Here is an 18239-nt window from a genome sequence, read left to right as displayed (position 1 = left end):
GTTTTTTCTTATCCTGGATTCAGGTCGAGTTCAGGTCGGATCACATTTCGGTCAGGTTTGATTTCGGGTTCGGGTCTTATCAGGTCGGGTTTAAGTCGCTTTGTAGCAGGTAATTTCGGGTTCGGGTCTTATCGAGTCGGGTTTAAGTCGGTTTGCAACACAGTTATTTTCGGGTTCGGGTCTTGGTTTGGATCGGATAATAATCGTATTAAATAGAATTCAGGTCGGGTCACTCTCGGGGACGGGTCAAACTCGGGTCTGATATTTAACCTATACAGTTTAATTATTTTATATTGTAAAAAAATATTGTTTAACCTATTTTAGAGTCAAAAAATATATAGACCAAATAATCGTTTGTTTTTGTCAAGTCGACACATATATAAAGTGCATATGGATTACAAACCAATGATCGATTTGGTCATCTCAAAATGTGAAAGTGAAAAACATTTACTTCCGCAACTCGAATTTCATTTTTGGAATTAGGGGTAAGTGAGTGGGTCTCGAGCCAATGCGAGTTTCCTGTGTGATAGTGTAACATTTTTTCTCGTTGTTGAGCACATTGACATAGGTCCCGCAGACAAAGAGAAAGGCTGCCAGTTAGGATGTTAGATTCAATTCCTACATTTCATCTCATCCAAAATGCTAAACTCCTAAACTTTCATTATCATTTGAAACTCACTAATTATTATTGGCGAAAGACATATATCTTGTACGATTTTATATTAAGTATGAATATATATATATATATATCGAAACATATTAAATCCAAATTATGATATTATAAGTTTTGTTATGTCTATGAGTGTGGACGACTAGTTAGACTAGTTAAATATAGGTTACTAACACTAGTTAACTACAGAGTAACTCAAGTTATATATATAATTATAAGTGATAAATCTTACAAGCAAATAACTACGACAAAACGGCTTATGACTTGTAAATAATTAAAAAACTCTATGTGCCTATAACCAAAGTTGATCCGGGTCATTAAAGTTGTTTACCATTTGGATACAGGTTAAGTTCGATTGACGTCATATTCAGTTCGGTTATGACTATAACTATGTAACTATATACAATTAAAACCACATAACTCGATAAGAGAAGACTATAATTATATAACTCTAATAGGACTATACTTAAGTATTGATAAATTGTTATATGAAGTTCAAACAACGATTCAGATAGTTTATAGCATGTTCAATTACTCGATTTACTAGTTCAATTAACAACAAATTAGACAATTAGTTCAAACAAAGTCATATTAAAATTAGTTTAAACAACTCAAGAAGAAAAAAGAAGGCATTAAGAGACACTCCTATCGGAATAAGTTAAACATAATCACATTATAACGACTTTGCACTACATATACTCTCAATCTCAATCACATCGTAAATGCGTTAGGTAATTATAAGTAATATGTATTTTTTAATTATACAACACAAGTATGTTTCTTATGTGGACTTACTTTTAATAATAATAACAATAGTATATTAATAATAACAATAATAATATTAACATCAACTAATAAAACACTAATTAAAAAACATCAACTAAAATAATAAAATTAGCTTAAAAAAATAAAACACTAATTAAATTAGTCATAAAATCCATTTGAATAAAAGATACAAAGCCCAACTTTCTAGCCCAAAAATAATCCAACAAACCCTTAATATAAATATCTCGCATTCACAACTTCATCAATCAGAACCCTAATCTTCTTGCCTCTTCCTCTCCGGGTTCTCCGCCTCTCCCTCTAGGATTTCAACTCTCAACAAGAAATACAATCAGACCCCCGATCACTTCGGTCCCTTCACAACTCGTTTGCTCTCACACGGTTACGTTCTTCTTCAACAAGAAACCCCCGCTCAATAATCAACAAGAAAAACTTTAAGGATGTGGTATTTTCTGATCTAGAAGAAGCTCAAGATTTGGAGTACGATTTCTTTGTTCTTGAGGTAATTTCGTATACATCTTATCCTATCTTTAGAGTTTTATTAATTTTATTGTAGATCTGTTATATTCACATAATTAAAATTTCTTTGTGTGTGTGCGGAATTATGCCTGTGAATTTCAAGGGTTTTTGTAAGAATGTGTCACTTTGATGCTGAATTATGTTTATATTGTGAATTTATGATTCATAGATCATAATGATTGTTCAGTTGTTCTTAAGGTCTCTAAATTTAGAGATGGGATTTGTTTATGGGAAAATTTATGATTATGTATCCTTGTCAATAGGCTAGAACACGTACGGGTGGAACTGTGGACAGCGATGTTGATTTTTATATGCTCTCATTAATGTTAAAGGAATATATCTGGTGCTATATTTCGACATGAAAGTAGATTTAATTCTAAAAATATAGAAAATGCCACCTCCAATTGAATCTCATTACATACATGCTTGTCTTTGTCAATGAAAACGTGAAAGTGTTTTATGTGTGAGTGATAATCATACTTTAAATGCCTACATTATTATTAAGTTTTTCTCTAGTGTTGAATTATAAACACTTAAACTCTGGAGAAGTATTGGTGGGTAGTTTTTAAGAGAATTTTTGATGTTTGATGCCTGCTTGTTATCAGACACTCAGAGTCTCAGACACTCTTATATGTTTCCAGGGAATTGATAGAATGTTTGAAAAGTATATTTCAGGGGTCAGTCTAGTTGATCTAGTTGATCTGGTTGTCGATTAAAAATCCGAAGTGTTGAACTTGTTCAAATTGTTTGGGGGAGGAGAATGAAAGTCTCTTGTTACGATTTTCTGGACTAACATTTTTGTAATATAAAGAGAGTGGAAAAATGCTCCGTTATTCTGTATTAGTTAAGTTTATGAGGCTACCTGCTATCTGTCCTTTTTTTGTTCAGTTTCATAAATTGATATCCAGTTTATTAAAACCGAATGTATAAGATGTCAAGTTTATTCCTTTATTATTGATGCTTTGTTTTTAGCAACTCTTAATCATTATTTGGTATGCATAATTTATTCTTCTTTTGTGAAACAGAGGAGATCACTCTATTCTCTCCTAATTTCCTGTTGTCACCATGGACAATTAAGAAGTACCGTCAGAATTTGATAATGAATATGAGATAGGTAATGTTTATATTTTCTTAGAAGTTTATAACTTTTTTATGTATTATGTTTATGTGATAAATTGTTTTTTAATTGAAGGAATTGATGATAATGAAGCGTTATTGATGTCTACAAGTAATCGCATTGCATCTCCAAAACGAAAGCGAACTTTTACTAAACAAGACACATTATCTAAAAAGGGTAGGCGGCAGGCGCACTTCTGCGGTATGGGAACACTTCACTTTCATGACATTATCAGGAGGTTATGAGGTGCACTGTAAGTACTGTAAAACACACAAGTTTGTTTATGATAGTATCATGGGGACTTCTAATGCTAAGAGACATTATCTAAAGTGCCCTTCTTATTTAGAGTGCATGTCTAATAATCCAAATGGGCTTGCTGGTACTAATTTTGATCAAAAAACATATCTAAAATTGTTTTCTCAATCAATATTATGTCATGGATATCCTTTGTGTATGGCTGAACATCCTAGAACTAGAAGATTGCATGATTATCTGAATCCAAAGGTCAAAACTGTTTGTAGAAATACCATGACTAAGTGTTGCATGTGTGAGTATAATGGTTTAAAGAAACAATTGTTTGATACTTTAGGTGCGTCAACTTCTAGAATATGTCTCACTTCTGATATGTGGAGTGCAAGTACCGTGAATTCATATTTGGTCCTTACAGCCCATTATATAGACAATAGCTGAAAATTACGTTTAAAAATTTTATACTTTCAACATTTCGAATCCTCTCATACTGGGAATGGTATTTATGAGTTTGTACAAGCTTTGATTAGAGAGTGGGGTATTGAAAAGAAAGTTTTTACAATTACGGTAGATAATGCAACTAATATGGATGTGTTTGCTGCAAGATTAGAGTGTGATTTGAATGCTTGTTCTCCTTTACCTTTGGATGGTAGATAGTTTCATATTCGATGTTGTGCACATATTTTGAATATTATTGTGCAAGAGGGTTTGAGAGTTATAAATGGTTGTATTGTGAAGGTTCGTGAGGGTGTTAAGTACATTACACTTACTGAAGGTCGAAAAATCAAATTTAAGCAATGTGTAGTGGCTACTAATTCGGATTTAAAATTAAAGTTAAAAAAAGATGTGTCCACTCGGTGGAATTCTACCTTTTTAATGCTTGAAAGAGAATTGTTAGCTAAAGAAGATATTGATATGTTTGCTAAAAGAGATAGTAGTTATGAGTTTTATCTTTCGTCTCTTGAATGGCAACATATTCAGTCAATGTCTAACTTTTTTGAGCATTTTTATCTTATCACAAAGCTGTTTTCTGGTTCTGATTATCCTACTGCAAACCATTATTTTGGTAATATTTTGAGTATTGAAAAGCTATTACATGATGTCCATGTTGATGAGGATCTTATGATACAAATAATGGCTAGTACGATGCAAGGTAAGTTTGACAAATATTGGAGCAATTATTCTGTCATCTTATCATTTGGTGTGATTTTTGACCCTCATTACAAGCTTGATTCTGTGAAAAACTCGTATTCTATTTTATATGTTGATGATGAAGCTTATAGTAAAGCACAAATTGTGCTTTCTGAATTTATTGAGATGTACAATTTTTATGTGAAATCTTCAACACCGTGTGCTTCATCCTCATCTTCATTACAAAGCATATCAAGATCTCCTTTGCCTCTTGCCTCTTCTACACCATTTAAGACCGGTGATATTTATAAGGTCATTTCCCTTCCCAATAATTTTCTTTGTTTAGATAACTTTCTTATCTTCTGAACCTAAACTATTTGTTTGTATTTGTAGAATTTTCGTGCAACGGTAGCTCCAAGTAGAGTTGGTGCATCTGAAGTTGATGCCTATTTGAGTGTTCCATTGAGGAAACATATTTCGGGAGAGGAACTTGATATCCTTGATTATTGGAAAGAGCAATCTGCCTCTTATCCGATTCTTTCTCGAATGGCAAAAGATGTACTCGCCATTCCTATATCCTTCGTTGCCTCAGAATCTTCGTTTAGCATGGGTGGTCGAATCTTGACCAAGATAAGGAGTTGTCTATCGGATAAACACCTTGAGGCTTTGGTTACATCTAAAAATTGGTTGGATGGTTATGACGAAGAAGAGTATGAATATTGTGAACTTGACACCGAGCCTTCCAACCTTGATATCTGAAAATGTTGAATGTGTTCCAGATTATTTATGGTAAGTAATATTTATATCATTATTTTTATAAAACCAATTGTTTTAATTGAAATCTTATTTTCTTTTCTGTCGTCTCTCTTGTTTTACTTTTTTTATTTTATTTTAATGTTATAAATGTTTGATGCCTGCTTGCTATGAAACACTCAGACACTCTTATATGTTATATACACTAGGGGAAAAAACATCAAAAGTGGCTAGTTAAAAGTTGCCCTTATTTAACAAGGGCATCCTTTGAGTGACAAAAATTAAAACAAAAATAAATAAATAAAACTCTCCCCTCCTAATTCCTTGGAAGCGCATCTTTTGTGTTTTCTCGCTGCTTCCCCTTTGTTGCTGGTGCTCATGCTCCCCTTTGTTCTTGCTGCTCCCGCGCACTACTCTTCTTCTGCACCGTTTTTCTTCAAATCAGTGATGAATTCGGCGAGTACTTTGTCGCCGACTCCGACTATGCGTTTCAAGTTCGTTGCATACCTTTGAAATGAGGGAGAGATATTCCAATTTCTTTAGCATACCTTACGTCTTCTCAACCTAGGGTTTAGATCAGTTTTCTCCATCCTCCATAGATACCAAAAGCTTAACTCAAAGCGCGAGATTCTGGGGCAGGGTGTGAATAATTCGCGCAAAAGTTGATCAGGTTTTCATCCTAGATTCTTAACCCAATTTCACGAATCTCCATTGCAGTTGTTTCATCATAAGTTGAAGGTAATTTTCCTGTTTTTTATTTTAATTCTTTTCGAAATTTGGTTAAGTTTTCCTAATTATTTTGGAAATTTGGTTGAATTTCCCAATCCTTTTCAATTTTTGGTTGAATTCTCCTAATTCTTTTTGTTATGTGGATGATAATTACATATTAATTCGTTTGTGGTTGTTCCCTTGTCATCAGTTCTCTCCTTCCCCAAATTCAGGTATTCAGAAAACACGAATTAGCCATCCTCACGAAGCAGGTAATTTTACTCTTCTATATTCTAATTCTTTTCAAATTTTTATTGAATTTTCCTAATTCTATTCGATATTTAGATGATAAGTACATATTATTTCAGTTATGGTTGTTCAAAGCAAACGAATTTGCTTTTTTACAGTCTCCATATGATATTTTGTTAGTGTAGAAATGTATAACTCTTGTAATGCATGTCTGAAGTATCAATATCTTGAAACCAAACGAAAAGTTGGCACTGTTTGTCAGATGTATTATGCAGATTTATCTGTGTGCATATTTCGGTATTGGTGGATAACATATTCAACATCAGATACAACCTTTTTTGTTTTGCAACAGAAATACAGTAAAATAGAAAGTAAGGGGCATTTTAGAATTGAACTTGGGAACCTCTCGCACCCAAAGCGTGAATCATACCACATACCCTGTTGTTGTTTAGTTTGTTTTGTTCTCTTCATCTCAGATTGTAGCTCTTAAATTCTCTAGTTATGAACCATTTTTACTGAGTGAATGCTTCCTCTATTTTCATTTCTGCTAAAGTGCTAACCATCCTGGCTCTTTAATCATCTACTGAAGCCTGAAACTTACAGGAATATTTCTGTTATCTTTCTGGTCACAATCCTGCTTATCTGACTTTGTTTAAAACTTTAATGCTTCTATAAGTATTTTGAGATGAAATTTTTAATTACAAAATGTTGTGAAGATAGCTGTAACATTGATGTTGTTTTAACATTTAGATGTTTATTTATTTTCTTTCCTTTTATATTGTACTACGTATTACTTCTTTTCATTGAAGTTTGGTTGATGATAACCTTCTTTCGAGTCTAGTTATCCCAAAATTAGTTAGAATTAGATATGCAAGATTTGAAAAACGACATAATTCCATTTCTCAACAATCAGATGATTTTCCAGCCAACAATGTGCCTGTATTGGGATACACCAAGGACAGTATATTATATCTAGTTTAGTATAGAAGGGATACACAATAATCTTCTAAACATCTTTATGCCGAGCTAACTCAATAGAAAATTGCATAATTGCCACATTCTTCTAATAATCTAATATGATTCTCCTAGTTTCCTCTGAATCTCCAAATATCTTTTTAGAAGTAAGACTTGCAAAAGAAATCATTATTGTCCCAAGGTCTTTGTCGTGTTTCCAGAGCTAAGCTAACATATCCCATGTCAGTTGTCCATCTATGAACAACATGGCTTGAGAAGGTCAAGATGTAAAGTCTAAAGACTAAAAGTAAAGATATACAGTCCATTTCAGTATTTCACTGCAGAAGTTGACATCACTGAGATATCAGAGCTCCAAGCCACTAGACCAATCCATAAAAAAACAAAACAGTTAAAGGTTACCAGTTTAAAACCCTTGTGAAGTTAGAACCTTCTTAACGTAGATATCCTGTTAGAAAATAAAAATTCAGACAGAGGGGGGAACAGGCATACAAGTGACATGACAGATAATAGAAAAATTGCGAGTAAACACTATAAAACAACACAAATGGAAGGGGCTTTCCCCCCATCACAGGAACATTATTATTCTAGACATGAACTAAGAGAAAATGAAAAGAAAAACAAAGGCAGAACAATAGAAGTGCTAAAACAATAGGGTCATGTTTTTCATGGTTCTGTAGTATTGAAGAAAAAAAAAAGGAATAACCAAGTGGCTACCATCTAATTAATGTAATAATTTAGTCAAACTGTTTAATATAATCAGATACATAGTAAACCAACAGCAAACACACAATAGATATTGACAATCTGATAGATGAAACTGTAGCTTGGACATCCTATGCCTGATCCTCTTCTTCAGCAGCCTCAGCTGCTGCTATCCCGTCTCTACTACCTAAAATGCAGACATTAGTGCCACCAGCAAAAGAATTTGTTGTTCTAAATCAGTCTGCAAGCATGCCAATCTTGTTTCATCGTTCATGCCTGTCAGGTCACTTCTTATACCTGTGCCTAATTGTTAGAACTTGAAAGTCTCAGCGGAAACCTTTTCCTGAATCATAAAATGAACAAAGGTTAGAACTTCCTTCAACTTAACTTGCTCCTGTCATTTCAAAAAGATGTCAATAACATGAAATAAGATTGAAAATCATGATATCAAAATTATAGTTACAGACTTACAATAGATACATCAAAGAGTTTTTACCTCAAGAAATTTTATTCTTTCCTTCAACGTGGTTACTTCTTTAGAACCTACCTCTTTCGGACACCGTTCAGATTTTGTATTTTTAGAAGCTAGTAGCTTTGGGTTTGTCTTGAACTACAGCTCGTCCACTACTCTCTTTGAACTTCTTCTCAATACTCACAATCGCTTCATCCTTCTTCTTTAGATAAGCTTTGAGTTGGAACAGTTGTGTCCTTAGTTTCTCTTTCTCCAACTCATCCTCATATAAAGAATGCTTCAAGTTGTCACACTGAAATTTTAGTTCTTCCCCTTCAAACTTCAGACTTGTAACTGCATGTTCCTTCTCATGCTCAAGGTTCAGACTTCAGATCTTCCTCAAGGTTTTGGACATGAGCTTCAAGTTCCTTTACTGAAGCCAAATTATCAGAAGACTCTTCATACTGCTTTTTGAGTTCTTTCTCCAGTTTTTGATGTGGGTTTTGAGCTCATTTATGGTAGCACTAAATTCGGAAACAGTTTCTTTGGCTTTTGATGCTCCTTGTTCTTTTTCCAGTTTAGCATGAACAAGGGCTTCCATATCAGCTTCAAATTCATGTGCTTGTTTCTCTAGTTCTTCCTCCGGGTTATAGTTATGAATTTCAAGCTTACTTCAGTCTCAGCCAAAGCCTGTTCCGCTGAAGGATAATATGATGGTCAACTGATCTGTTGACTGTTCCGGATTTTCAACTGAAGGATAATATGATGGTCAACCGATCTGTTCCGCTGCAGATCAGCAGCAGCAGATCAGCAGCTGAACAGATCAGAAACTGATCTGTTCCACTGCAGATCAGCAGCAGCTGAACAGGTCAGTTTCTGATCTATTCAGCTGCTAATCATGTCTTGCGCTCGGGAATATATGCTTGGGACTTGCAATCAAATAAAACTTGCAATCATATTTTACATTCAAGCATTTAATGTTAATTAACTTCCAATGAATTATGGAATTGCAGAGTGTTGATGAAAATGAATGTCAAAAAAAGGGCACTTCCTCAATGGAAATCAGTTAAGGTAAATAATAACTTGTTCACTACTTATTGTACGGCCAAAACAATTACATTTCCTATTATCTAATATATGTTGTCTTTAATCTAGTGCGCCCAACAAGAGGGTAGGGTCGAGTGTGGCTCTTACGTGATAAAATTCATGCATGACATATTCAAAAGTTGCAAGGAAGTTCAAGATCCGGAAAAGGTACATAAAATAGCTTATTTATGATGTATTATTAGGCTAGAAATTAGTTAAAAAAACTATTCGCCTATAATTGGCATGAACCGTCGAAAATGCCATTTTGGACCAAATATAACCTATATCGTCCCAAATGAGCCTTATGTGTGCATAAAGAACTTGAAATGAGTCTTATAAACATATAACTAATCATATGAATCATGAAAAAGATTTAGAAAGTGTCCTTAGGTTCATTTGTTAGTAGTTGAGATCGAAAATGCCATTTTTGGTCATAAATGACCTATATCGACCCAAATGACCCATAGACGTTCATAAATATCATGAAATGAGTCTTATAATCATATAACTAATCATATGAATAATGAAAAACATTTAGAATATCGAAATAGGTTCGTTTGTTGGTAGTTGGGATCGAAAATGCCATTTTTGGCCAAAAATGACCTATATCGACCCAAATGAACCATAGGCGTGCATGACAAACTTGAAATGAGTCTTATAATCATATAACTAATCATATGAATCATGAAAAACGTTTAGAATATAGAAATAGGTTCGTTTGTTGGTAGTTGGGATCGAAAATGCCATTTTTGACCATAAATGACCTATATCGACCCAAATGAACCATAGACGTGCATAACGAACTTGAAATGAGTCTTATAATCATATAACTAATCATATGAATCATGAAAAACGTTTAGAATAGTGAAATAGGTTCGTTTGTTGGTAGTTGGGATCGAAAATGCCATTTTTGGCCATAAATGGCCTATATTGTCCCAAATGAGCCTTATGTGTCCATAAAGAACTTGAAATGAGTCTTATAATCATATAACTAATCATATGAATCATGAAAAATATTTAGAAAGTTTCCTTAGGTTCATTTGTTAGTAGTTGGGATCGAAAATGCCATTTTTAGCCAAAAATGACCTATATCGACCCAAATGACCAATAGACGTTCATAAATATCATGAAATGAGTCTTATAATCATATAACTAATCATATGAATAATGTAAAACGTTTAGAATATCGAAATAGGTTCGTTTGTTGGTAGTTGGGATCGAAAATGCCATTTTTGGCCAAAAATTACCTATATCGACCCAAATGACCCTTAGGCGTGCATCACGAAGTTGAAATGAGTCTTATAATAATATAATTAATCATAAGAATCATGAAAAACATTTAGAATATGGATATAGGTTTGTTTGTTAGTAATTGGGATCGAAAATGTCATTTTTGACCATAATTGACCTATATAGACCCAAAGAACCATAGACGTGCATAACGAACTTGAAATGAGTCTTATAATCATATAACTAATCATATGAATCATGAAAAACATTTAGAATATGGAAATAGGTTTGTTTGTTGGCAGTTGGGATCGAAAATGCCATTTTTGGCCAAAAATGACCTATATCGACCCAAATGAACCATAAGCGTGCATATCAAACTTGAAATGAGTCTTATAATCTTATAACTAATCATATGAATAATGAAAAACGTTTAGAATATAGAAATAGGTTTCGTTTGTTGGTAGTTGGGATAGAAAATGCCATTTTTGACCATAAATGACCTATATCGACCCAAATGAACCATAGACGTGCATAACGAACTTGAAATGAGTCTTATAATCATATAACTAATCATATGAATCATGAAAAACGTTTAGAATATGGAAATAGGTTCGTTTGTTGGTAGTTGGGATCGAAAATGCCATTTTTGGCCATAAATGACCTATTCTAAACCATAGGCGTGCATAACGAATTTGAAATGAGTCTTATAATCATATAACTAATCATCTAAATCATGAAAAAGGTTTAGAATGTGGATATAAGTTCGTTTGTTCGTAGTTGGGATCGAAAATGCCATTTTTGGCCATAAATGACCTATATCGACCCAAATGACCAATAGGCATGCATAACGAACTTGAAATGAGTCTTATAATCATCTGACTAATCATATAAATCATGAAAAAGGGTTAGAATGTGGAAAGAGGTTCGTATGTTGGTAGTTGGGTTCAAAAATGTCATTTTTGGCCAATATAATTGTTTTCGCGACCAATATAATTTTTGTTTTCGCATATGAAACATAATTTAATTTATTGGTTTGCATGTACGGTGTTCTTTTAAAGGTTTTCAAAACTCCAAGGGAGGGGCCCTTTACCAAAAAGGAGTTGGATGAAGTTCGAGACAAGTGGGCTATTTACTTCAACGATTGTGAACTACCTTCAGTGTAATAAATAGAGCAGACATGTAGTTATTCGTGACTCTTACATTATTTTGTTATTTATCGATTTAATTAATTACATTTGAATTATTTCGTTAATATTATTGGAAATTTGAAATTTATATCATTTTTGAGAATGTCAAGCTGATGTTTGATGAAACAGAAATTATATTGCAAAATCAGAAATTATATTGCAGATTTTTTTTTTTTTTTAAAAAAAAAACTCAAAAGTTGCCCTTGTTTGCAACAAGAGCAACTTATGTGCAGCTTATAAGGTGCCCTTGTTTGCAACAAGGGCAACTTATGTGCAGCTTATAAGGTGCCCTTGTTGCAATAAGGGCACCTTATAAGTTTCACATAAGGTGCTCTTGTTGCAAACAAGGGCACCTTATAAGATTATAAGTTGCCCTTGTTAAGGGCAACTTTTGATAATTTTACAAAAGTGACCCCCCTATTGGTGGCACTTACGAAGGGCACCTTATAAGCCACTTTTAAGAGCAACTTATAAGGTTTTTTCCTCTAGTGATACGAAGTACTATCGAATATGATACTTCGTTTTTTTTTATTCTTTGTTCATTTTGTACCGTAATTTTATCAATATATATATATATATATATATATATATATATATATATATATATATATATATACAAACATAAAAGAATGATAACAATATACCAAGTGAAAGTTGTGTAACTTTCTCATGTAATATATTTATGGCTATAAAAGGTCCTAAATAAACAAACAAAAACATAAAAGAATGATAGACGAAGTGAAAGTTGTGCAACTTTCTCATGTTATATATTTAAGGCTATGAAAAAGTCATATATAAACAATAATTCTCTATAGTTATCATAGTCATTATCTATATAATATAATTTCTTTTTGGGGCTTACTATGTACCGCCTCATATACTCAAAACCGCCCCATTCATTTATCCATATACCCTCCTCATTTACCCTCTTACCTTCCCACCCCAAATCTAACCACCACTGCCGCCACCACCTCCTGCCACCATCGCCAGCTACTACCTCCGGCCACCACCGCAACCATCACGTCGTCGGCGACAAAATGGTCGAGTCTTCCCAAGAGGGTTTTTTTATGTCAGGAATTTTTTTAGAAACTTATGCATTTTTAGCTTGTACCATGGTACATGCTTATGAATTTTTAGCTTGTACCATGGTACAAGCTTATGAATTTTAAGCTTGTACCATGGTACAAACTTATGAGTTTTTATCTTCGACCATGGTATTGACTTATGCATTTTAAGAATGTACCATGGAAGGAGCTAAAAATTCATAAGCATGTACCATGGTACAAGCTAAATATTCATAAGTCTATATTATTTAAGGTTTTGATTTGTTGTTGCATTTGATTTAACTAGGAATTGGACCGTGCGCTATCGCGCGCGGATGCCTGTCGAAGAAAACGATGAATTTCTTTTATGAAGAAGAGTATTAACAATGTATATTATGCCTAATAGACGGAGTGAACTCGACTTCATATTAATCGGTGATTGTGTGAAAGCAAAAGTGTATTACCTTTTGAATATTTGAGATTGTGCTAAAAACAACTAAATAAAATTGCATTTACAACAACAAAATACTATGTACGTAGTAGGTCATGAAATGTTCATCCTTTAACTTCAAAGATATTGATATACAAACTGGTTAATAAGCAAACACAATCAAGAGAAAACCATGTCATATCCTTCCATTATATTGCCTTAATTTTAATAATTTCTCAATATATACAAGCAATATGTTAAAGGCATGATGCATAAGAAAGATACAAAGAAACAATTAAAATATGAAAACATAAGAGTATATAACGCCTTTACATATATAACAAAATAGCGGTAATTTATTTCCTGAAGAAAAAGAGATATAGAAATGACGTTTTCCAACTGGTAATTCCTTCGCTCCTACAAGATTACCCAAAACATATAGAAATACTCCATACTTAAGAAACAAAATGATCTACGTGATGATTGACCCCTTGAAACGTTTATTGTCAATCCAAAGATTCAAATTTAACATATTAGTCAAAGTTGTATTCAACTTGGCAATGTGATGAGCCCATTGAAAACTCAAACAATTCACTCTTGTAGTTCAAAATGTGCATTTCATCACATAGCAGACCTGTTGTAGAGGATGATTTTCCCACTACAACAACATCGATAACGACCCACTTCAAAGTAGACTACGTAGAAAGTACTTCACGAGAATGTAGGTTCGCAACAACAATAGGCAAAGATATACCTTCTTTGACCAGAATTAGCACCATATCAATGTTTTGTGATTTCAGGTGCAAGCCGTGGACGATGCAGGCCTGCAGTGAAGCTACCAGACACATTTGACAACAAAAGAATAATAGCATCTTTAACTGTGCCACCTCCTTTTTAGGGATTGTCACCTAAATTTAGGGAACTCCACATAAGCATGCCTAAAATTAAATTTCCTCTTTATCTGTTCATATGCCATTATATGCCGTTTTGAAAAGATCAACCGCTTTCTTCAACTGTCCCTCCCCAATAATACATGTGCTCTCAAATTCTTCAGGAAAATTAACAGTAAAAAATTTGGTCCAGGTTTCTTCTACGGAGTATATAATTTCCTTAATCAATACAATGCTTAAAATTGTCCACCGGATACCTGTAAGACTGTAAGACTGGATGGAGTATTATTGTATCCGGGTAAAAGTTTGCAACCACAACTGAAATAAACAATATACTTCCATCACAAGATTTTATTTACATAAATGAAGCAAGAATTTCCCTAGCAGGAAACGACAGTTGGCGACATTATTACTGGGAGTACTGATACTTGAACAAATAACACGGCAGGTGTGATGCCTTTTTTCTAAGAGTAGTACAACAGAGGGATCCCAAGCAATCACATCAGAAGTAGGTGAATGAGTAACATGAGGTCTAAAAGCACTAAAATAATCAAGATGAAAACCATCTAACGGCGAAGCAGGTTGATAGATACTTCTCTAGGACAAGATCATTCTCAATACTGCTATAGTATCTTGTCCTATAACAGTATTGAGAATGATCATTCTCAATATTGACTATTTTCAATATGGTTGATAGATATTCTCAATATGTTAATTGTTAGTTAGTATTTGCTATTGTGAAAAGAGTCGTACATGATCTCACAAAGATGGGATCAATCCCCCATCGATTTATCAAATTGGGCGTTTCTAGTGAAAACAAGTGTCAAATAGTAATACCCTATATTCAGATTTCAGAGGGAGTTGTACTGTTGCACATTTCACAATAATACAAGCCACTCGTCCCACTCATACAAAACAGAGGAAAAAGAAAAACATCCTCAAGCAAAATATTAGTATTTTCCACGGCCCACCACCAGCCCAGCCCACTCAACCTCCTCATTTTGGCATGAGATTGGGATTTCATATGAAAGATATTTTTATTTTACTATTTTCTTCTCATATGTTCAAGACAATTAGCCAACACCGTAAAATTTAAAGTTTCGATGGTACATAAGATTTGAGATTGAATGTTATCAACATTACTACTTTTTGCGCTTATGAAAAACGGAAAAATTGCGTAATACTCATACTAAATACTCCTTCCGTCTCTTTTTTTTCTTTACGTTTTCCTTTTTTGGTGTCCCAAAATATTCTTTACATTTCCTTTTATATTATCACATAAATGCTTTAACTTTCTATATCAAAATTATGTCCAATGATTATTTTAATCAAATAAATTCATTGTGTCATTTAATCTCTCACACTTTTCCATTGGGACATTAATTTTTTTCTTCGTTAAAATGTGTGCAAAATACCAAACGTAAAGAACAAAAAGAGACGGAGGAAGTAGTAAATTTCCTCCTTGCAATAATACAAGAAGATCAGGGGAAAATCTTCCACCGGGCCACCGGGGCCAGTCAGAACAAGACACAGTCACACACGATAAGTTTTTTAAAGGTATTAATTATACAAGCTAAAAATAATATATTTGAAGCATATACGATGCCAGTGACATACTTCGTATTGATTGAATGTCTTTATATTCAGTAATATCTTGAAGTTTCAAACCTTGACCCCTCATTATATAACTAAAAAATCTACTATGGAGAATCTAGTATCGTATTTACACAAATGTTGATCTTCAGATAAAGAACAGTCCAAGCTTGCTAAGGCCTTATCTGCTCTACTTTGCCAATGAATGCTCAATTAACACCAAATATTCTAGCTACTACACAAAGAAAGGAAAATCGAAAGAGAAAAGTTAATGCTTCAAGAGTTCAAGTATCGGACACGACCATACGATTAGAATTAAGAATGTAATTAGTTTATTAACAGGAAATTTGTAAATTTACTCACCTAATACCCAAATGAGAGCTGTTATATACTGTAAAAAAACTCATGCAGGCATGCAGCAACAAGACTACAAGAACACTCCTCTGCAGAAAATAAGAGTTGAGTGAACTGAAGAGTTACATATTGAAAACGCAGGCAACGTAACTAAGGGGCTCGTTTGGTATCACTTCTAGTTTTTGGTTTTTGGTTTTTTACAAGCCATATGGTCTATATTGATTCACGGACTAAAAAATAATAATACTTATAGTAATCATGGTAATTTTGAAAACTGACAACAACAAACTGAAAACTACTTTTTGTGATTTTCATATTTTGTAAAAAAATAGAAAACTGGAAACAAAAAACGATACAACATGTAGTAAAAGATAAAGATTTACCAATAAGGTTCAAGAATTCCTGGAAGCTGTGGTTTTGTTCACAGTAAAAACTGCATAGAATCTATCTTTCATGTCATCAAAGAACCGGAAATAATCACGCCTCCAAGACGTTTTGATCACCAGACTTCCACAAACTCCCCAAAATCCCACGATAAATCCAAGCACCACGCTTATGTACAATCCAGGAAATCATCATCACTCTCCTTGTGTTGAGTGTTACCATTTCCATTCATCAGACTAACATGTGGGTTATCCCCGGGGCAGTTGGGTAGCGGGTCACCACAAAGCCCGGAATTCCGCATATAAGCTGAAGCATTAAACGACTGTAACTGAGTACCCATCGGAATTCTTCCAGTTAACTTATTGTTCGACAAATCCAAGATTTCCAAAGTACTCAGTTCGGTAGGGTTGAAGGTATTTTACCAGAAAGTCTGTTAATGATGTCAACTCTCCTATGCTAGGAGTAATACTCCCGTTCAGATTGTTTCCTGATAAATCCAAAGAAACAAGACCAGTAAGAAATGAAAGTCCTAATCGAACATTACTAATTAGTGAGACACACATTTATCATTGTTACTGAAAATAGCCGATTTTAACCCCGTAAAAATTTCCAATAAACATGGACAAATCAATAGATCCCTAAAAACCATTAGACAGAGCACAAAAATTCCATTTAATTGAAACAACCTCCAAATTAAATTCAAAGCATTTCATACAATTCATGCAAGCATACAAAAATTATTGAGGTACATTTGAGTTTAGATTAAACGATTCTTAATATGTGTAATATGTCAAATTAAACAAACAATACCCACATAAGAAATTCAAAGTTGACAAAATTTTGAAGCATTTTTACCCTAAAAAGAAAAGTACTGATAAAGTTCAACAGATAAAGAACAATACGAAAAATTAGTTAAGTCAAAGAATCATATCTTACCACTGTCGGAGGTACTGTCCTGTTGGTTAGCTCAAGGTCAACGTTTTGGATGCAGAAGCTAATTAAGCTTTCTTGTCTCTGGACCGTCATCAAATGGGACATCGTTTGCTGCTTACCCATCATAAGAACTTCACAATAATTGATCATTTCCTTGTAAGGAAAACCAGGGGCAGTAAAAACCGGAAATCTTCCACTTGGTGAGCTGTGTCACAGGACCTGCAGAAGAGGAAAAGAAACAAGTACTCATCTCGTAATGTAAATATACATGAGCCCAAATCTGTATTCACCACCATTTGCAAGCCACATCATTCTCAGGGGCGAAATATACAAGTGTTACTAATATGTACAATATAATCACAACCGTGACATATTACACAAATACTAAGCTCCAATTCAATTCAAATAATTTAGAAATCCTTGTCACAGTGACGACAAACGAACTTTTAAGTAGAAAGAATGAGCAATATACCGATTCTAGAAGTTGATTGGCATTCAAGAGACTGGCATCCACTATAGTCAATAATATTTCCTACTTGGGCTGACGAGGAGACAAATAATCATCACCATTGTAAAGATTGGAATAATCTAAACAAGCAAAAATAATACAGAGTTATCCCTAACAAATATGTATCAGCTACGCAGAACAATTTACAAATAGCAAACAATGATTAAATTGAACTGGAAAATGTTGAACAAAAACAAACTCTTTTTTTTTTTACATTTTGAAGTAAGTGTTACAATTTCATGGTATGAGAAGCTTTTAGGAAAACAAAGCAGACAGAGTATAATGCTTGCTGAA

At 33.6% G+C, this 18239-nt stretch overlaps 1 protein-coding gene and 1 long non-coding RNA gene across 2 annotated transcripts; both read left to right on the top strand.

Moving 5' to 3' along the window:
- The first annotated feature begins 3311 nt into the window (after nucleotides 1-3311).
- On the top strand, nucleotides 3312-5228 carry LOC110787138 (zinc finger BED domain-containing protein RICESLEEPER 2-like). The gene is made up of 4 exons (XM_056835957.1): nucleotides 3312-3726; nucleotides 3859-3987; nucleotides 4042-4781; nucleotides 4863-5228. The coding sequence occupies exons 1-4, from the start codon at nucleotides 3312-3314 to the stop codon at nucleotides 5226-5228; spliced, it is 1650 nt and encodes a 549-aa protein (XP_056691935.1).
- Nucleotides 5229-5462: 234 nt separating this feature from the next.
- On the top strand, nucleotides 5463-11913 carry LOC130467878 (uncharacterized). Its single transcript, XR_008927862.1, has 5 exons — nucleotides 5463-5960; nucleotides 6142-6202; nucleotides 9321-9378; nucleotides 9463-9561; nucleotides 11682-11913. It is a non-coding gene; the product is annotated as an uncharacterized lncRNA (long non-coding RNA).
- Nucleotides 11914-18239: the final 6326 nt, after the last annotated feature.

This window comes from Spinacia oleracea, chromosome 2 (genome assembly GCF_020520425.1).
Source record: "Spinacia oleracea cultivar Varoflay chromosome 2, BTI_SOV_V1, whole genome shotgun sequence".
Taxonomy (NCBI): domain Eukaryota; kingdom Viridiplantae; phylum Streptophyta; class Magnoliopsida; order Caryophyllales; family Amaranthaceae; genus Spinacia; species Spinacia oleracea.
The sequence above is the reverse complement of the archived record's forward strand: the minus strand, read 5'-3'. Positions and strand labels throughout refer to the sequence as shown.

Coding starts and splice junctions, on each gene's coding strand:
- LOC110787138 (XM_056835957.1), top strand. CDS start 3,312: ATGACATTATCAGGAGGTTATGAGGTGCACTGTAAGTACTGTAAAACA. Junction 3,727..3,858: donor TTCTGATATGTGGAGTGCAA/GTACCGTGAATT, acceptor AGTTTGTACAAG/CTTTGATTAGAGAGTGGGGT. Junction 3,988..4,041: donor TTCTCCTTTACCTTTGGATG/GTAGATAGTTTC, acceptor TTATTGTGCAAG/AGGGTTTGAGAGTTATAAAT.